Consider the following 22,052-nt stretch of genomic DNA (forward strand, 5'->3'; position numbering starts at 1 on the left):
TTCTGAAACATGCTAAATAATCTTAAGAATATCATTTGCTTTTGCAATCTTTAGATTTAGAGGTATCTTACCAGAAGAATTGGGCACAGACTCAGGTAGATTAAGTTGTTGGTTTGGTATTATAGGTACTCAAATTGAATGAATGCTTCACTATACTTTTAATAAATGACATGGCTATCATGGGAGGAGTGTTAGTAGGAGGAAGAAGAATGAACTGCATAAGATTGGCGTTGTTAGCAGAAGAGGAAATGATGCTAAAGGATATGCTACTGGAGCTAAATGACAGCTATGAGCAGTATGGGATGAAGATAAATGCAAATAAGACGAAAAGCATGGTCATAGAAAGAAAAATACAGAAGATAAACTTGCGAATTCTAAATGAGGCAGTAGAGCAAGTGGACAGCTTCAAATACTTGGGGTGTACTATAAGCAGTAACATGAGCTGCTGCCAGGAAGTAAAAAAGGAGGATAGCAATGACCAAGGAAGCTTTTAATAGAAAAAGGAGCATCTTCTGCGGACCTCTGGAAAAATAATTAAGGAAGAGACTAGTGAGGTGCTTTGTATGGAATGTGGGATTGTATGGGGCAGAAACATGGACATTACGACGAAGTGAAGAGAAGTGAATAGAAGTATTTGAAATGTAGATATGGAGAAGAATGGAACATGTGAAGTGTACAGATAGAATAAGTAATGAAGCTGTGTTGGAAGGAGTGGGTGAAGAAAGAATGATGCTGAACTGATCAGGAAGAGGAAAAGGAATTGGTTGGGTCACTGGCTGAGAAGAAACTGCCTACTGAAGGATGCACTGGAAGGAATGGTGAACGGGAGAAGAGTTCGGGGTAGAAGAAGATATCAGATGATAGATGACATTAAGATATATGGATCATATAAAGAAACAAAGAGGAAGGCAGAAAATAGGAAAGATTGGAGAAAGCTGAATGAATGATGTAAAGTTCCACAACTCAGTAAAAAGTTAAATTAGCAAAAAATGTGACGTCTACTCTTTTAGTAAATGCCTCTTTATTGTGCTTGTATCTCTCAGTTAGGTGTAACGTTCTTTTTACTCACAGTAAATCTATGACACTCCCTCCCAATCTTAACTTCCTCTATGAAGTAAGCCATTCAGAGGACTCTTATTGTGTCTTAAAAATCCAATCATCCTCGCCCAGGTCAACAACTGTAAACTTCAGCTCTAATGACTAGCATAACAATCAATTTACCTTCAAGGATTTTTTGAATTGGTTATTTACGGACACTATCAACTACTAGGTTGTTTAGCATTGATAGAATTGGTGATAGCAAGATGTTATTGGGTGAGATGAGCCGAGCATTCACCATAGATTACTTGGCATTTGGCTCATGGTTGGAGAAAACTGAGGAAAAAACCTAACCAGATAATCAGCCCAAGCTGGAATCAAACAAATACCCGAATGCAACTCTGGTTCAACAGACAAATGCACAAGCTGTCTGAGCTATGCTGGTAACCTGTACCTTCCAGGATGTCGAATAATATGATAATGAAAGTAGAAAATGTATAAACTTAAATAGTATTCTATTGAAATATTATATTTGCAATTTTTTTATTTTACTCAAAGTTTTAATATTAAAGTATATTTATGTGCAAGTTTGTACATACAATTACTCAGAAAATATAAGAAATTATAATAGTGAAAGTTTCAAATTAAAAATTTTCTTATTTTAAGCGTTATTGTTTTCAGGTCTGGGTTCTCCAGCTGTGTACCGTGGAACCATGTTATTTCTTTGTGCTGTTGTATCGCTGCTGTTCATTGATCATGATGAAGGACAACAGCATCCAGGGGACAGTCATTTATTTTCCAGTATCAGCTCTTGGTTGGGTTTTGCAGATCATAAAGTAATGTTACCTTCATATCTGAAATCTCTAACTTAACATTCTATTTTTTTAAATAATACAAAGACTATCCAGAAAGTAACATTCTTTACGTCATTAAAAGACATCAGTGCAGTTGCAGACTTTTTATTTTACAAAATTTGAAACTACAACATCAAGTTGTTTTTCAATATAATGTCGGGACAAATTGAGACATTTATCGCAGTGTTTTATAAATATAATAATAATAATAATAATAATAATAATAATAATAATAATAATAAAGGTGCGCCTGATAAGGCATTTGAGATCTTGTTTAGGTCAGTTCTTAGCATATTCATTTAGCGTCTTATCGTTATTCTTGCACTTTGTTAGATGGTATCTTTCACATTTTAAATTGCACAATTCACATACACAACTTTCACACGGTTCGTGGTAACTTTTTATCTTGCACAACTTATGGTGAAAACCATGTATCGCGAAGCGGGTTATTGCATGTCTTTGAGTCTGATTTTCTTTAGTCCAGTTCCTGTCTACCATAGCACCTGTGACGTAGAAGTAGAACAATTGACAAAAGTTGGCGTGCCACATGAGAATAGAAGTTAGTTTCCGGATAGCCCTTGTAGATATATTAATTGAAGAATCTGATTACATTTGCCATTTGAAGTGATTTTCACATTTATTTTATAGGCTTATGATTTTAAAATAACACCCTAGTCTAGAAGTAAAAGAAAAAATGCCTATTATCTGATATGTCCTTAAAGTCGGAAAGGCACAGATTGGTTGTACACTTATCTGACACTTATAACAATTGGTAAGTTGTGGGCATTTAGGTACGTACATGTCAGCTGTGTCTTAAAGCAACTTGTTGATCACAAGCAGCTTCATTTATTTGTTTCAATAGAATGAATAAATGTTTTTCTTCTTAATCGTGTATTACAATCAATTCAGAACTTTGCACTTGCTACTTTCCGTCATAAAGTATAAAATATTGTACCAGCAACATGTCTATTGAACCACTGTTTGTAGCTGCTTTACAGAATTCAAATACTGTACTAAAATGTTGCTTCACACTTTATTCCACTTTTGTATAGCTTGGCGTGATGTTGCTGTTTCTCTTACTGTTCATACAAGTTGGTGTGAATGCTATTGGAAAGCGTATTGCAGCAGATGTTGGAGGTCTGAAGAGACTACATTCTCTTGTAACATTGTTTGAAGGATTATTACTTTTCCCATGGATGATTATAATAGTATTCACTCAGGTGAGAATATAGATACGAACATTTCTGTTATAATAAAATTACTACCAGGCAGATTTGTGCAGATGAATTCAAAAAGATATTATGAGTACAATCACGATATATTTAATTTTAAACATCATTGTACTATAATGATACTGATAATATAGTAAATGATCAGAAACTTTCACTGTCACTTATATCTATACAATGCCATAAATGCTTATAATTCTAGGCCTATCTGTTAATAAAGATGTAATTTAATGCAATCTAGTCTAATCTAGTCTAGTCTAGTCTAGTCTAGTCTAGTCTAATCTAGTCTAATCTATAGTATTACTCGAGATACTGTAAATATGCGACTGATTGTAGCATTGTACACAGCGCGAAAAGGGCAGAGATGGTTGGAAAGTACAATATACTCACAATGAGAACTAGAATATATATCCGTATTCATAGTTGTTCAACTACAAAAATCCATGAACTTCACAATTCATCTGCAGAACCACAGTTACTTCACTCGTAAACTCCTAAACTGGAATCTATTTGTCATTAGAAGTAAATGATGACAGTACCATAAGCAAATGTTTATAGGGTTTAGCTTTAGTTTTCGTAATGCGAATGACCAATACTATAACATACATTTAGTTAGATTGTAAGATTATATAAATAAATACTGTACTTGTAACAACGTGAAAACGTGTTCGCTTTTTATATTGGAAATTCACATGGTTATTTTTGAGTATTTGAAAAACAAATTTAAATTCAGTATTTTAGTCTTTTCCACTTAAAAATTGTTGGCACTTGCATATATAATTTATTTTTTTTGTTAGTTTTTTCAAAATGCTAATATAATTATAAGGGTATTTATTTTTACAGGTAAAAGGAACTATGTCCTTTCCATCAATGATTTTTCACTTTCTTATAGTTGCTACATTAATATTTGTAATCAATTACTACGTGGATGTTGTATGCATTCAAAGGTAAGATTAATGCCTAATCAAGATATAATATGATTTTGTTTAGATTCCGTGAATTTTATCCAGTTGAAAATTGAATCTGGACAACATTACGGAATTGATAGTGTGAAGATTAGAATTACATTTTTTCTACCTTCCCTGTAGGCTGGATGTGCCCCGAGTTGCAAGAATTGGTTCTATTTCACTGTTTATATGGGCTTTGATAGCCGCAATGTTGTGGCAATCGTTGTCTTTTCAAAGAAATGATATCGACGAAGATTTGTTTTCTACTCCAATAGAGGAACATACAATGTCTGGAGGAAGCATTTTTGCATGTGGACTGTTCATTCTAGGTAAGTTGGACTGTATCGAGAAAAAGTAAATACTGTATTTCCTTGACAACCATATGGGAATGCAGAAATGTATATATGCATATATTCATTCATTCATTGTTCTACCCAAGGGCAGGTCTTTCACTGCAAACCTAGCATTCTTCAATCCTTCCTATTTCCTGCCTTCCTCTTTGTCTCCTCATATGATCCATATATCTTAATGTTGTCTATCATTTGATATCTTCTGCCTCAAACTCTTCTCCCGTTCACCATTCCTTCCAGTGCATCCTTCAGTAGGCAGTTTCTTCTCAGCCAGTGGTCATACAGGATGAATAAAAAATACTGGGACAAACATTATGGGCGGGTTCCTCACATCAAAATGAGAAAAAATGTCATATAAATATATGTCGGGAAATGCCCAGTTTATGAGTTATTCAAAGTACAAAGTATAGTGTTTCATATGGACTACATTTACATACAATGAAACATTGTCAACTCAGGAAATGTTCAAAATGTGCTCCACCTGCTTCTACAAATGCATGGACACGTCGAAACATGGACTGTCTTACCCTTTCAAAGATCCCATTACGTGTAGAATGGTGTCGCAGGCTTGTACAACACGTCGATGAAGTGTCTCTCTTTATTGTGAATGTCCGTTGCATACACTGGGACTTTGAGGTGTCCCTACAGATAAAATTCCAAAGGATTCAGATTGAACAAACATGCAGGTCATGGAACTGATCCTCCCTTACCAATCCATCGGTCATGATAGATATTAGCAAGTGGAGCTTGAACAATGCAACTAAAATGTGGTGGAGCCCCATCATGCATAAACCACATGTTTGCTCGTGTTGCCATGGGCACATTCTGTATTAGGTCTGGAAGAATGTTCACAATTAAATCCCTGTAGACATCGCCTCTGAGATGTTATGGCAGAACATATGGATCTATCAGACAGTCATCTACATTACCAGTCCATACATAATTGTAACCAATGGACAGACCCAGAATTAAAATTCAGGTGGCCCAAATTTTGTTTCTGGGTCTGTATGTTGTTGGTGTGTACCTCGAAACGTAATTTTTCAATCATAACTCATAAACCAGGCTATTCCGGACATATGTTTATATGACTTTTTTTCCTTGTTTTGGTATGAGGAACCCACCTCCAAAGTTTGTCCCAGTATTTTTTATTCACTCTGTATTTATGAGGTGCTGGAAATATAAGTGGTGCAAGTCCAAAAATTAAACATTTGCAAATTTAAGATTTAATAGGTATAGCAGTGTAAGATCTTTCTAAATGAATAATTAAATGAATCTATTATTTTATGGTTTGACAATAGATGACAGCACTTTACCAGAATACTGAAACAGATTATCATTTTGTGTGATGACAAGTGAAGCAAGTCTTACCTCACTTAGCACTTTGTATCTGGGCACTCATATTTGTCTAATGATGCATACTTTGGCTTGACAGAAGCAAAGTTCAAGAAGCAATCGCACATTTATTCACATAATAATAATAGAATGGCCTCCTTCACCTTGTAGGCCTCTGGATATTTGCCAGTCCACCCACCCTGTAATTACGCCCCTGGATCGAGATGTTCATCATAATAATTTCTCAAATGAACTACAGCAACTGATGCTTAGTTTCATTTCCTGATGCTAAAAATGTCTAGAACAAGAGGATCGATGCTTTTAGCATCTACTTGCTTATCTGGGGCAAGTATCTGTACATATGAAATCAGATGCTGTTGCAGTGCATTAACAATAATGAGAAATTTGCGTTGCTAGCATATATTAACCTATATTCATGGTGGTCGATTTACTGACTGGATTACTCAGTATTAATTTCATGTTTATGTAATGTTTCATTCATCTTTGTTGTAAATATAAAACTATAAACATGATAAATTAAGAAATATATTTCTTCTAGATCTCATGTTCTCATTCTTTATAAAACGAATACTAATGGACTACGTTGTCACATTTATATTCTGTTTAGCTTCTCTAGGTCTTACATCTACTACAAAAGGAGGAGCAAGAGGTTCATTTATAGGTTATTCTGCCACAGGTCTTCCTTTGTACAATTTTACCAACAGTGCTTTGCACCAAACCTCGCGATCAGTTTTAATGGTGGCGAGTTCATTCTTGAAACAGATACTGATGGACCATAACAGCAGACGGATCTTCTACTTCCTTTGCTTAAATTTGAGTAAGTTAAAATACTAATTGCATTCTTTTATATATTAATTGTCTATGTTATGTAAGATTTTAATAACCTTTGAATACTTTTTGGATGTTATTATATTTATTGCTTCTAATTTCTGCAACACAGAATGAATATTGTTTTTGGTACGTGTATAAGAATATTAAGTTCAGTCTTGAGTAGATCATTACATATTTTCAAAACTGGTTTTATTATATTAATTCCACTTTTCAGGATTTGTACAAAAATATTGTTCCTCTTTTTCGTCTCTTTCTTTATCTATCTGCATCCCTCTTTCCATCCTATCAGCGGTAATTCTTTGCAAGGGGCCCTTTTCTTTAAGCTATTTTAAACAGTTGTGTAATATTATGTAGAAGTCTCACTTGCGAACAGCAAATATTTTCAGTAAATAGCTAAGACAGCCCAGCCACAAACCTACACAGCGCAACAGAAATGGGTGGGGAAACAGAGATGCGACATAACCACTCAGGCAGACACTAACGTAGTGAGTGGTGGGATAGTGACAGTGAGGATGTTGATGGTGATGACGATGGGGATGATGATGATATTGATGACAACGACAATGTTTTCGGTTATCTGTGTCCAAATTATCCAGTTTATGTATTTTCCATATATGAGTTCATATTTTTATTAATGTTCATATTCAGTGTGTGCTAGCCAATTTATCTGATCATTTTTGGAAATAATTAATATGTGTTTGTTTGATCAAAGACATGCTCAATAGAATGAAGCATTTCAAAGAACAGAGGAAAGGGAAACTTGATTGAAGCAGCAAGACAAAGATTTTTATGATTTATTGGTTGATCGATTGATTCATTTATTTATTCACTGACTGACTGACTGAAATCAACAACAGAATTATGATTTACTGCAAATAAAAATCTTATAATTGCATGAGACCGTAACAGATCCTGTAGGGTCTAATACGTGAGGGATATGATGATGATGATGATAATTTTGAGAACAGTTATAAGAGCGAATATAAATTGAAAGCAAAAGCAAACTGAGTATTAAATGTAATGCAGTGTGTATTTCCCTTCTTAATGGAAGTGTCAATTACTGATAAATTTATGTATTTCCAATTATCCGTGTTTTTCTTTTATATATGCATTTTTAGGGACCTATTTATCCATTTAATAAGAAGTTCGCTGTTAAAATCTCTCTTGCGTACAGCAACAATATTGCTACTGCCATAGTCTTATAAAATACAGTATTATTTGTGATTCCTTCCTTGTTTTCTCGGTTAATTTTTTACACAAAGTGTTTTGAATTAAAAAAATTGAGATGTTATTGTTTTATGAAATCTGGAATTTCAACAGGTTTCACGGCCATAGAGTTCCTATATGGCATATGGACCAATAGCCTCGGTCTTATATCAGATGGTTTCCATATGCTATTTGATTGTTCTGCTCTAATTATGGGTCTACTTGCCTCTGTCATGGCACGCTGGAAGCCTTCCAAAACTTTCTCATATGGGTAAGAAGTCTATAAAATCTTTTATGTAAAAAAAAAAATATTTATTACTATAGTCTATATAAAACTAGAAAGGTATTGAAAGTTCTCTTTCTCATACAGGGAAGGGAGCAACGTTATAAAGTTGTGTGGTGTATCTGTTTGCATCGGCTGCTTGCGGTGTCGGAACTGAGCAGCTGTCACAAACTCGGTAAACTTGTAAATATGTATCATATGGTACTCTTTGACTAGACTAATAATAATAATAATAATAATAATACGCTCGGGCGCGAGTTCGGTCCCCGCTTGGGCTGATTACCTGGTTGGGTTTTTTCCGAAGTTTTCCCCAACCATAAGGTGAATGCCAGGTAATCTATGGCGAATCCTCGGCCTCATCTCGCCAAATACCATCGACGCTAAATAACCTAGTAGTTCATACAGCGTCGTTAAATAACCAACTAAATAATAATAATAATAATAATAATAATAATAATAATAATAATAATAATAATAATAATAATAATAATAATAATAAAAGTATGAGTGAATGCAAATATGGTATATAGTGTGCAAGAAATATATAGTATAAACCACAATCCAGATTTCATGTTAATAAATTTAAAGTTATAAAGGAAAGATGCAGTTTTTAGTCCCATGGACTATAATGTATTGTAGAGAAATGTTGGGCCTACATACATCAGAGTGTCATAATGTGGCGAACAGTACAGAAAATATGCGGCGGGGCATGTGGTTTAACTGAGCCAGGTGTTTCAGATAGTTGTATCAGTAATAATGTCGTGGAAACAATTAGGCCTAGTTCAGTTCATCCTGATGACGAAAATAGGGCAAAAGATGACGATCCTAAAAGATGGATAATAAATGAGTCCCTTCATGATCATATCATTAAATGAAGTTATATTCCTAAAAATATGAACAGTAATTTAAAAAATTCACGCAGGCAATATATTGTCTTTCCTAGTTAATTTATACTCAAGTGGAAGCTTGTTTTACAGAATCACGAGGAATGGCAAGAAGTAGCAAAGACAATGTCAGTTTTCTTCATTTAACACCTTATGGAAGAGATCTGCATCTCGCAGCTTTTTCAAATGTAGGATCCTCCTGTCGTAATATAAATATGCATGCCATCGAATTTCTTCCTCCTGGATAGAATCTAAATTTGTCGTTTGACCTTTTCTTTCCCGAGGTTTCAAATCGGGAAAGCTCATTCTTTTCTTCATTCAACTTGAATTTCTCCTTTCCTGTTTTGACAACGGTGATCTTTTCTATTTTGAATGTCTCTACAGTTCAGTTTATCACCTGTTGTACGGAAATAAGAGGCCGATCTTTGTCTCTTAAAATATCATCTTGCTACCACGTGCTTGCTGTGAAACTTTCGGCAATGCCGACCAGTCAGCATGGACTCTGATTGGCTGGTTTGAGCGGTTACCATGGTGACGCCTTGAAGCCACTGAACTTCAGTACCTTTCTAGTTTTATATAGACTGCAGAGCAGTGGTCAGCATTTCTTGACTCGCGAGTCAACCCTTCAATACACAAGCAGGGCGTAAGGGTAAGTTATGATCTCCCTCCCTTTAGCCATCACTTGTTCATTCAAAGTTAAGCAATTTGGCAGTTTGGGTATCCTCCCCCTCCCACCTTCCCCTTTGCTGTATATTGCGGGCTGCATTTTATATGACGTAATCTTTGTCGACCACTGCTGTAAAGCATTTGAAAATTATTGGCTTATTGCTAAGAATCTGTTACCGTATTCTACTTTTGACCATCAGAAACTTATAGTATGTGATAGAGCAATCATTGTTGAACACAGAAGTTATATGCAAAATGTCATAAATTTTATGGTAGAGATTTTCTTAAACACAGTAATTAGTACTGCTTTAAAGGAATATTTAATAAGTACAAACAGTGGTGTTTTTGCTCATGGCAAAAATACATGAAAGAAACTTGTCTGAAGGAAGCTCTGCCGTACTGGATTGTTACCAGATGAGAGAACGTCTTTCAAAAAGGAAGGGCATCCAGTAGATACAAACAGGATGTTCATATTATCTCAGTGACCAGTCTGTTGGAAAAGTGGAATTGGAAAGTTCTTGAACATCCATCATATTCACCGGACGTGAGTCCATGTGATTACCAAAAATTAAAGAAACACAGTGGGACACATGGTTTTAAAGAGAAATCCCAACAGCTTTAGAGCAGTCTGTGAAATAACTATCACAAAATGATGGAGCAGATGAATAGGCCTATGCTGTCTTCCACATGTTTGTCAACGTGTCTTTGACATGGCAGAAGACTACATTTAAGTTCTGAAGTGTTAAAATCTTTCTAGTGGATTTAACTTTAAAAAAATTATGGTGTTGCCGTTAATTTTCAAATGTTTTAGTATATTCATATGCTTTTCTGAAAAGGTCTGAGAGACTATAAGTAGACTTCCTATTATAATTACATTTTGAAAATGTTCCACGTACAATTACTACACCCACAATATTGAAAAGTGTAATTAATAATTTTTATTTTACATTTTGGCTTTTAATAGTCTCCATGAACATTAGTTTTATTATCATAATAGGAAGTAAATAATTAAAAGAATAAATAATAATTAAAGGCTGGTTCTTTGATTTATGAAATACTGAAAATTAATTTTTGTGTTGATAAAAATGTTACAAAATTATTTACATATTTCATTGTCTTTGTAGGTATGGTCGAGTAGAAGACTTGTCTGGATTCGTTAATGGTCTCTTCTTGATGGTAATTTCATTATTTGTTTTCTCTGAAGCTGTGAGCCGTTTATTGGATCCTCCTCATATCAGCACACAAAGATTGTTGGTGGTTTCAGTTGGTGGATTATGTGTTAATCTAGTCGGAATTCTAGCATTTAGGTATGTAATTTAAATATTTCAGTTATCCTGTATCCTCTTAATAGTGCAACAAAAAGCTATTCACAGTACAATGATGGATTTGGGACAAAAATTTCTGTTAAGTTCCTCCCCTCCACAACATGTAGCATTTGTTTAAGATCGAAATTGGTGAAGGAGAACTTCTAGCAATCTCTAATGTATACGCTGTACAACTCACTCACTTAAAAGAAAAGTCTTCTTAATATAATTCATATTTGCAAAGAAGGCAATAGGTAATTGTTAAAAAATATAATTATGCTGTATACTGGGTAAACCGTAAGTAATGTCATTAATTTCAGGGGGGTTATTCTTTGCGATATTTCAAACAAAAAGTTTAATACAATTCCTTCCTTTTCGAGATAAAAATTGTTTTATATGAAACATTACATAGCATATTTTGGGAAAGCCATTGATTTAATTCCCAATATGCTCAGTCACTTTAAAAGAGCAGTGTATTATAATAATAAATGATTGAAAGAATTTTATGTTTATCCTTTAAATGTGCAGAAATTTGATCTGAACAAAATATGTAACTTTTCGTTTTGAAAAAAAATTTAAAATTTTTGCCCATTGTGCAACTCAAACCAAGAAATGGATTCGGAACACCTCAAAATCTGTGCTTCAGTGGCTGGCCATGATAATATCTTTGAAAAATATTGAAGTGCAAGAGGTCAAATGACTTTATTGTCAAACGCCTGGCATTAGAAAACAACAACATAAAACAATTCTTACATGACAAGTACCATATGTGAATGAAGTGTGCTTGAGAATGCCACTCGACCCATAGGTTATGTGGAAAATATTGGTTGTGGGACAGGAAGAAAATAGCTTCACTGAAGGAGGAAGAAATTTGTTTACAAATGAATGTAGCTTTTTTTTTATACTTGTTTTCTTACTTTCCATGTATCACACACATAAAGACGAACGATTGTAACTCCAAGTGTACCAGAGTGTTCATATAATTCTCGCATACTACTTGTTCTAGGCACAGTCATAGTCATGGGCATAATCACAGTCATGAACATGGTCCTAGTTACGGCCACAGTCATTCTGTAGGAGCACACGGGCATTCACACAATGCAAACATGGAAGGTAAAGTAAATCGTCATCCTTAAATTATTATAAGTTTCTTGATTAAAATAGTATCAGTATGTGTTATTGAAATGTATGTATAATGTACTTATCTTACTTTTTATTATTCTCTATATACTGTCTAATTATGATTCCTTTTCTTTAGAGAAGTTCCATATAATTTTATTTGAACCGTCAATGCATAAGCATTTAAAATTCTGTTTTATATAAAACATAAAGAAATCAGGTTCTTACCTGCTATTCTTAATCAGTTTTTTGGCGAAGCTGTATCATCTCGATGCTATCTAGTGTCTATGTAATTAGTGGTAACAAAATAGTCTGGTCATTCGCCATGGTACCATTTGATATTTGCTTTGAAATTGAATAAGTGAGGAAAATCCTAACCAGGAAATTTTCCCAAGCGAATTTCGAACCTGAAAGCTCAGGAAAGAAGCCCTCCTCATTACTCCATACTAAAATCATTCCAGTGGCTTCCTCTTCTAGAAACTACAGTATTTAAGTGGTCTGTTACATAATATGAGGCGCGTCCATAAAGTAACTTTCCCACTTGTCCCACAGCTAGCAAACCATATGTTGCGCGAAGCGACTGCGTGTACGTGATAGAGTAATGTCCTAGCATGGTGCATGCGCTAGCGGAACTTCCCGAGTGCTCTCAGAGCTTCGTTTCATTGGTTGAAGATGGACGTTCCTGTTCTAGCTCCCATATGTGAAGTGCGCTAAGTGATAAAGTTTTTGAATGCACAGGGCATAGCGCTGATTGAAATTTATCATCTGTGCCAGGTCTATGGGTCTAACGTCATGAGCAAGCAGATGGTGCGTTGCTGCTGCAGGACGCCAAAATGTGCATGACGAGGAGCGCAGTGGGAGGCCAACCATCATCACAGACGACCTTGTGGAGCAAGGCACCATCTGCTTGCTCATGACGTTAGGCCCATAGACCTGGCACAGCTGACGATAAATTTCAATCAGCGCTATGCCCTGTGCATTCCACTGAGCACACTTCATACTCGGCGGGAGCTGGAATAGGAACGTCCATCTTCAACCAATGAAACGAAGCTACTGAGAACACTTGGGAAGTTCCGCTAGCGCATGCGCCATCCCAGGACATTACTCTATCACGTACATGCAGTTGCTTCGCGCAACATATGGTTTGCTAGCTGTGGGACGAGTGGGAAAGTTACTTTATGAACGCGCCTCGTATATTGTCTATTTAGTGTGTGGTTACTAAGAATTAAATAAGTACGTATGAAGGCAATGTTGGCATATATTTTCCGTAACGGAAATAATAATATATGAGTATCCCAGTATCAAACCCGATCATCTACATTTTTAGAGAAAATGGACTCCATCTCTTCAATTCCACCAATGCTAGATAACCTCACAGTCAGTTGATATTATTATCTTTAAATAACCTACCAAAATAGTACAATATATTAGGTTGGTGCAGCATTTCGTCGCTATGGTAGCTGTGTCATTAAATGAATGAAAGTACAGAAAAAACGCTACGAACTTATGCACCAACCTAATACTCGTTATTGTTACAGGTGTTTTTCTTCATGTAATGGCTGATACATTGGGCAGTGTTGGAGTTATCGTATCATCTATCCTTATTGAACAGTTTGGCTGGTATATAGCAGATCCATTGTGTTCCATGTTTATAGCCATCTTGATATTTATGAGTGTACTGCCTCTCCTGAAGAATTCGGCACTTGTACTTCTGCTACGAACGCCTCTGAGAGTGCAAGACAGACTACCAGCAGCTCTAAGCAAGGTTGTATACTGTAATATGTATTGTGTCACTGAAACTTCTCAGTGGTCCCGTATGTGTGAACAGCCAGCCTTATTTCAATTTCTCATTCATGGTGAGCCTCATAGCTCCAAAATAAAACTTACTACGTTCAAAGGTGCTGCATTGCAGGGGTAGGAGCTAAAAGCTAATGCAGTGAATATCCCTACTAAGTACTACAGGTTGTTTACGGATCTAAAGAACCTGTCTCAACAGTAAGCCAGGCTGAACCTGAACTTAATAGGGATAGACACGTTTACAGTGAAACCTCTCATTTACGGATATCGAAGGGATGTAACAATCTGTCCGCATCTGGGAGGTGTCCTTTATTGGGAGGGAGGCTCCCCATTCTAACAGTAAATTTATAATATGCATTATGTATCCCTTCACGTTTTAAATGAACTGTATTACTGTAGTTTAATTCTAAATGCAGTATACTACAGTAACTTTGAACTACAGTAGATAAGATTGAAAGAGGAAAATACAGTACTGTGCCATGCAATTTTATTCTATGTCTACAGTTATGCAGTACTGTAATTTACAGTTTTCAACTTAACCTTTACATTCAGGTGCCATGTCTCTCGAAACCGAACAACTGATTGAAGAGAAAAGAAAAGTCCTACTAACCCAATCATGTGTCGAATACAATTTCACGATAGCGGGAATCTTAGACCCATCAGACAGGTTAAATTTTATGACTCTGTTTATCCATCACTTCCAGTTAACAAGGGGTAGCCGGCTGGGTTAGTGGTAGCCTACGAGACCCTTATTGTCTTCTTTCATGTTAAGGAATTTCTGTACAGTTCTCAAAACTAAATTTTCCATTTTTGTAACACATTAGGTCTTGAAAACCAAGGTCTGTCCGCAGTCAAGAGGCTTTAGGACTGTGAAACAGCTGTCCTTGCCCGTGTCTGAGAGTGTCCGTGAAGGAGAGTTAAATTTATCATTATTTCTATATTATTTCAGTTAAAACATAAAAATCTGTCCATATTTGAGGAGTGTCCGTATCTTGGGGGTGTCCGTAAGGAGAGGTTTCACTGTGTTTAAAATTTTGACAATAAATTGTGTCGTCCTTGGTGGTCCTATAATAGCGAGTTCAAACTTAGTGGAGGGCAATGGATTTTAAAGGGTGATAAAACCTTAGCATGGCTTTCTGCTGGGAGATCCATTTCATAGATTTACGGCATATAAAATGACTTTGCTCTGATAGACTGATAAGAAAGAGTCTCTACATTACCTCTTTAGTCTTTACATTTTTCTTCACTGGAATGGCGAGTACTTGACTGTGTTAGTTACACCATTATAAATATGCAAAAGTAATTAAATTTATATGGTGAAGTGTTTAGTTTTGTCCAAGCCTACATTAGATATAGACAGTACAGTGGCTTGCTAATTATTAACTCTAATCAAATGTGTTCTAAATATTTATGTTTAAGGACTTTGCTATTTCATATTTTTATTACATTCATCAGACAGATGTAACGTGGTCTACATAACATCAAACAATAGCTAACCAGTTTTAAATATGTCGTCACAACTTTACAACACTGTGTAAATGACTTTCACATCTGTTGTATTTACGATTTGTTTCTATTGTATGTTGCACATCAGTATTTCTTTAATACAATATTATTTTTAATTTTATCCAGCAATTTAAAAATAACATTTGACTCCTATGAAAAAAGTTGTGTTTAGAAAAAACAAAAACAAATGAGAAAAATAAACCATAACAATTATTGTATGAATAAAAATCATATTATTTCTGAATATGTCACTGACAGATAACATACTCTGATATTTATGAATTACGTACAATTATAATAACATTTTTCAGATGGAGATATTTCTAGTTTCATATTTTCTTTTATGCTCGACCATGCCGAAATGTAGTAATTATACACCTGGTAGCAGCCCTTTAATGGACCTCATTAAAGTACACCTATTCATTAAAGCTTAGGTGTTCCACCAATCAGAAAGCACCATTGTAGCAATATGAAAGCGCAAATATCGCTTATTATTATAATTATAATAAATTATTCTCGGATATGCAATCGAAAGACAACCAGCGACACGTCACGGAGGCTGGAAATCCAATACTGCTGCAGAAGGTTATGTTCTGTTACTATAATAATTAGCGTTAATTGTAAATAATATTCAAATAAATTCAATTTGTCATCTCGTTTTTCAATGTCTAAATCATTTTCAAGGTTGTATCAAGATTAATGTTTATTTTACTCTCTAGATTATATCAAGGTCAATGACATTTGTGTCTCGGAAAAAATCAATACTTTCGCGTCTGCGCACATCTCACAATTTACGAGATATTGCACAAGGTCAGTTCTGCCCCCCAGTCAGATAAGAATAACATGAATACTTATGAATAATTTCAAGTTAGAAATATGGTCGAGCAAAAAAAGTCGTATGAAACTTGCCTTTAATGGTAGTAACTAAGACGCGAGTATGTTTATGAAACGAGCGTGAGTTTCATAATTTTCATACGAGCGTCTTAATTACTAATTGCATAATGTACTATTATCTCTCAGTGGATTTTGAGTATTCTACTGGGTGTTGGAACTTGTACTTTTCTCTGTAGAAATTATAGTTTCATGAATTTGCAGAATTGTTGATTCAAACTGTTTTAGAGTAAAGATTTGTCTAAGTGGGAGTTTATTTTGTTTTTGTAGGTGTCTGCACTGGAAGGTGTTATTGGAATTCGTCAGCCGCATTTTTGGCAACATTCCTCAGACATGATCATTGGTTCTATTCATGTGCAGGCTTTACCAGAAGCCAGCGAACAGAAAATTATTCAGGAGGTATGTGCTGAAGAGTGGGAGTTCTCGTTCGCCTTTTTTTTTTAATTCATAAATACACATGAAATTGCTTAAATTTAGTTGAAAACAATAAAACAATTTAATATTAACTACATATTTTTTACTACGAGAAGGTATAGGTAGAATGTTTTCTACTGTTGTTATTCAATAAGGAATTCACATGTTTCGAAGATTGGCTACATCTTCATACCTCTTCACCTCCTATCCCCTCTTTTTCGCCTAAAGTCAAAGATAGAGCCAATCTTCGAAACGTTATGAATTCCTTGTTAATCATTCATTAACAACAATGGAAAAAGTACTGTCTATACCAGTAGTGTCAGAGTTGTAAGCTCCAAAACCAGTTGTGGAGCTAGATCGGAGCGTGAACTTGCTTATGTCTGTGGAAACACTGGAGCACGCAACCGGTCTAGTGGAGCGCTCCGCTCCGTTTAGTCTCTGTCTGACACGCTGGTCTATACCTTGTATTAACAACGCACCAATGCTTGCTCCCTCTTTTATCGATAATTTTCACAAGTTTATTATTATTTATGGGCGATGAAGTGGTTATTAATTGAAGAGAAAATTAATTAGTTTGTTTAAATTAAATTAACAAGTTAATTTTAATACGAAAATATTTATAGATGAAACAAAAACAATTATGTTTCTCGCAGGGCTGCCAAATTAAAATTCTGGAATAAGCTGGTATTCGTGTTCAAGAAAGCTAACAACAAAAATAAACTGACATCACTAATTATTATTTTTGTAAGATAAAATTATAAATTACATTACCATACATACAATAATAAGTTATTCAGCTTTGAAAATGTGAAAACACAATAAATACAGCCAGATTACTATGAATTACTTTTATTATACTCTTTAGTGGTATGTCTGGCTTTATTAAAATATTTTTCATCAAACATTTGTTCATGGCATTTCCCTCATAGTTTAATTTGCAACAAACAATAGAAGAGAGAATTCTGTCTATCTTCATTGAGGAACGAAATTGAGTTTTATTTTGTCGTGTCTATAAAAATGTAAATTGAAAATTGAAATAAATCGAATAATACAAAATAGAGATTGGCACAACACTTGTGAAAAAACCTGATAAACAGGTACTGCACACTGACAAGTTGACAAACCTTAGAAAACACTGACAGTTGGCAGCCCTGTTCTCGGATGCCACCAGCCAAGATTTAATATTGAAATACATATGGAAATTTGAGAGCAAGTAAATGCATTCATGTATTTGGATTATGTAGAAAATAAATTGAATACCTTTAATCTTTACGTTAGAAAGAAAGGTTCGTAAGAAAACCGTGCTGAATTTGTATAAGATGATGACTTTATTATATACAATTGAAACTGAAGTATATTAACAAAAGAACAAGAAAGAATTGTAAGCTTACTGGTAGAAATAAAATTCTTGAGGTGTATACAATGGTTTAGCTGGACCGGAATGTATCGGAATGCTGTTCCAGAAAATAAAAATGTATGCATGTCGGAAACATAAGGATGTTGAACTTGATACCCAGTAGGAGTGAATTTCATGATTGCTGAATTGCTAAGGTAAATTCCTGTAAATATATTTTTTCAACTAAATCACTGGGTATATAGCAAATTATATGGACAGGAGAAGAAGTGAAGCTGTTAGAAAAGAACTAAAATGCAAAAAGTAATTAAAATATATGCATAATATATGTAAAACCATAGCTGCATATTACTTTGCCCCAGAAAGGTGAAAGATTAGTAGGATAACCCAAGAAATGATGATATGATCAAATTTAAAATTATTTGCAGATAGAACAGATCGAAACATTACCCTTGGAATAGTAGTGACGATAATGAAATATTATACTTACTTACAAATGGCTTTTAAAGAACCTGGAGGTTCATTGCCACCCTCACATAAGCCCGCCATCGGTCCCTATCCTGAGCAAGATCAATCCAGTCTCTACTATCATATCCCACCTCCCTCAAATCTATTTAAATATTATCCTCCCATCTACGCCTTGGCCTCCCCAAAAGTCTTTTTCCCTCAGGTCTTCCAAGTAACACTCTATATGCATTCCTAGAGTCACCCATAAATAGCTACTACATGCCCTGCCCATTTGAAACGTCTGGATTTAATGTTCTTAATTATTTCAGGTGAAGAATACAATGCATGCAGTTCTACGTTGTGTAACTTTCTCCATTCTCTTGTAACTTCATCCCCCATAACCCCAAATATTTTCCTAAGCACCTTATTCTCGAATACCCTTAACCTCTATTCCTCTCTCAAAGTGAGAGTCCCAAGTTTCACAGCCATACAGAACAACCAGTAATATAACAGTTTTATAAATTCTAACGTTTAGATATTTCGTGAGCAGACTGGATGATAACCGAATAATAACAGGCATTTCCCATGTTTATTCTGCATTTAATTTTCCCTCGAGTTCATTTATTTTGTATTGTTGCTTCAAGATACTTGAATTTTTCCACCTTTACAAAAGGATAAATTTCCAATTTTTATATTTACATTTCGTACTATGTTCTGGTTACGAGACATATTCATATACTTTATTTTTTCAGGGTTTATTTCCAAACCTAGCTCCTTACTTGCTTCAAGTAAAATTCCCTAATTGTTTGTGGATTTTCTCCAAACATTCACGTCATCCTCATAAACAAGCAGCTGATGTAACCCGTTCAATTCCAAACCCTCCTCGTTTTCCTGGACTTTCCTAATGATATATTCTAGAGAAAAGTTAAAAAGTAAAGGTGAATTGCTTTAGCCTGTGGCAAATTGGAAAAGCGTCAGACAAAATATATTATAGTTATAATATTATTGTTAAAGGCATACACTGTTCTACATATTTCATATTTTTTTTTTTGATGATATAATATGCATACAGTTTATTGTGATCAGTGGATTCATATGAAACACTTACCTGACAGTATTATTTCAGGTAACGGCAATCTTCAAAGAGATTGGCTTCTACCAGTTCAACGTCCAGGTGGAGAAAGAGCAGTATTTCACACATATGACAGGACTGAGTTCTCAGTTAAAGGCAGATTTTGGGTTTAGTGTTGAAGGAAGAAATTCTTTGATAATGGTGAAGGCCATTTGATATGTATTTGCAACAAGGACTGTGGAATAATTTTTGTTGTGTAATATTTATGAATGTATTATATCAACTTATTCTTTATTGTCTTTACTACACAAGAAGTAATAAACATTTTTTTACAATATAAAGTCTTACTCTAGTTTCTACATCACACATTGTTATCAACTAGTGACACCTATGCAGAGTACTTTTTTAGTTAATATATGCAGAATATGTATAAAAAGTCATTTATGTACTGCTGGAAATATGGTGTCACATGATTATAATATGTCCTTGATTTGTTTGATGATGATGCTGATGATAATGATTATAACCACGACTCATACCATAGTTAAATTTTTCATGAATATAAAACTCACTCACTCAATACCCATTCAATCACTTTCTCTCTCTCTCACACGACAGGCACATTGTGTTTTCATAACATGGGTTCTCTTCAGAGACTGATTCAGAAACTAACTAAACAGACAGAAACTTATAACTTATTCCCGAAATGTGTAAGTCCTGCAACGTTTCATCATAAATCTCCTCACCTGTTCAGTAATTCCCAGATGTTTGTCAAATTCATTAGCAACATTGTTCAACATGTTGTTGCACCATTTCACGGTCCTCAATTGGTTTTGCATAAACAATAGATTTAAGATGACCCTTCAAGTAAAAGTGAAGTGGATTGAAGTCCGCGGTGCGTGGAGGAAAGTTAATAAAATCTCCTTCAGTCCATAGGGAGAAAAGAACTAGCCACTCTACCCCATTATCTCCTTGCTTAGTTGCCTTATTGGTGTCACTTATGAGGTTCAAACCTGTCTTCGGACAGTTGACTAAACAACAACAACTCAGTCCATTTATTTAGGTGTCACTTATTAAAAAAATCTCTAGTAGCCCAACTAAAATAATGAGTAGTAGTATCATGGTATGGAGGGAGAAAGGAACAGGTCACCCTACTCTATCTTCTGGCTTAGTTGCCTCATGAATGATGCCTAATTGGTATCACTTATGAGGTTCCAACCTATCTTTGGACAGTTGACTAAACAACAAACAACAGTACCAAGGTGTATACAGGGTGATTAAAGAAGATCGTGCAATATTCTAGGAATAGATTCCTGATATCATTGTGAAGAAAAAAGTTCATATATACATGTGTCCCATTTTGAATAGTTTCGGAAATAATCATGTTCGTGTTTCTGTATTGTAGATTCTTGTGAACTTCCCTCGAGCATTTAGAAGTAATTATACTGTACTGTGAACAACTCACACTGCTTGGAAAAATGGACAGAATATTCCGTAAAAATTCACAACGAACTGCGAATTGGATCCATTGTTGACAATTTTGTTTGAATTATTACTTGTGTACTTACTACATTGACGCGCACAGTTCACTCTTGGATGACTACGTGCATAACTGTAGAAGGTGGGATCTTTGAAAACCAGCTTTAATATAAATTTTTCTGGTGAGCAATAATGTGAATGTACTTTATAAACAATCCATTACCATTTTTGTCGATACTTAAATGCTTATACCCTGGGTTACCAGACATTCGTATTTAGCAGGACATGCTCATATTTTGAAGGTCTGTCCTCTGTCCATGTTTATTTTTGAAAACTCCGTATTTTTATGAAAAGTACTAATCATAGAATCTAAGATCTTGAAGATTTAGACACAGTAACAAGTTAGCAATTTAGTATAATTAGTCCTTGAATATATTAATATCTAGAGATAGGCGCAAAACAACAGTGACTTTCAAACTATGAATGATTTTATGTCAGTCAATTAACCTGTATAGTGCCAGGGTTTATATTAGCTACAATTTCAATTTTTTTATTAGCAGTTAAAATGTGGAAAAAAAAAAAAATTATCTTCCGAGTATAATGAAGGCCTCAGAATTTTTATTAGTTATCTGTCAGAAAAAATCTGATAGTGAAATAGTTTTGTTAATTATATGTAAAATTTTTTAAAAGAAAATATCTTGAAATTCTCATTGATTGCTTCTTCCTACAATGCTGGCACTAAAAGGTGTTGTACAAGTATTGTAATTTGTACTGATTTTTGTGTTAACTGTGTTTTTATAAATTTCTTTTGTTTTACAGATAAGTATTTATTATAAGCCTACATAAAACAACATGTAATGCCAATTTTGCATCTTAATGTGGCTGTTTTATTTTTAAAAAGTTGTAAGATTTAGGACCTTTACAAATGTTTTTTGTGTCCTGCTTTTTAACAAATTTGTCATTTTTTCTCATGATTATTTGGTAACTGTACTCATACCTTCATAACTTCCACGTCCATGTTCAAATTT

The 22,052-nt window shown here is 34.6% G+C and overlaps 1 protein-coding gene across 3 annotated transcripts in view; it reads left to right on the top strand.

Moving 5' to 3' along the window:
* LOC138692705 (proton-coupled zinc antiporter SLC30A5-like) overlaps positions 1–19,886 on the top strand; it is a 50,200-nt gene extending 30,314 nt beyond the window's left edge. For 2 of the 3 annotated variants that reach the window (XM_069815851.1, XM_069815852.1), the window contains exons 4-14: positions 1,720–1,874; positions 2,945–3,112; positions 3,965–4,068; positions 4,210–4,397; positions 6,379–6,588; positions 7,923–8,079; positions 10,766–10,948; positions 11,952–12,058; positions 13,603–13,829; positions 16,529–16,657; positions 19,600–19,886. In XM_069815851.1, coding sequence (XP_069671952.1) covers positions 1,720–1,874; positions 2,945–3,112; positions 3,965–4,068; positions 4,210–4,397; positions 6,379–6,588; positions 7,923–8,079; positions 10,766–10,948; positions 11,952–12,058; positions 13,603–13,829; positions 16,529–16,657; positions 19,600–19,761 — 1,790 coding nt within the window. In that variant the 3' untranslated portion in view covers positions 19,762–19,886. The remainder of the gene's footprint in view (positions 1–1,719; positions 1,875–2,944; positions 3,113–3,964; positions 4,069–4,209; positions 4,398–6,378; positions 6,589–7,922; positions 8,080–10,765; positions 10,949–11,951; positions 12,059–13,602; positions 13,830–16,528; positions 16,658–19,599) is intronic. The other variant, XM_069815853.1, reaches the window with a different exon arrangement.
* Positions 19,887–22,052: the final 2,166 nt, after the last annotated feature.

This window comes from Periplaneta americana, chromosome 17, assembly GCF_040183065.1.
Source record: "Periplaneta americana isolate PAMFEO1 chromosome 17, P.americana_PAMFEO1_priV1, whole genome shotgun sequence".
Lineage (NCBI taxonomy): Eukaryota > Metazoa > Arthropoda > Insecta > Blattodea > Blattidae > Periplaneta > Periplaneta americana.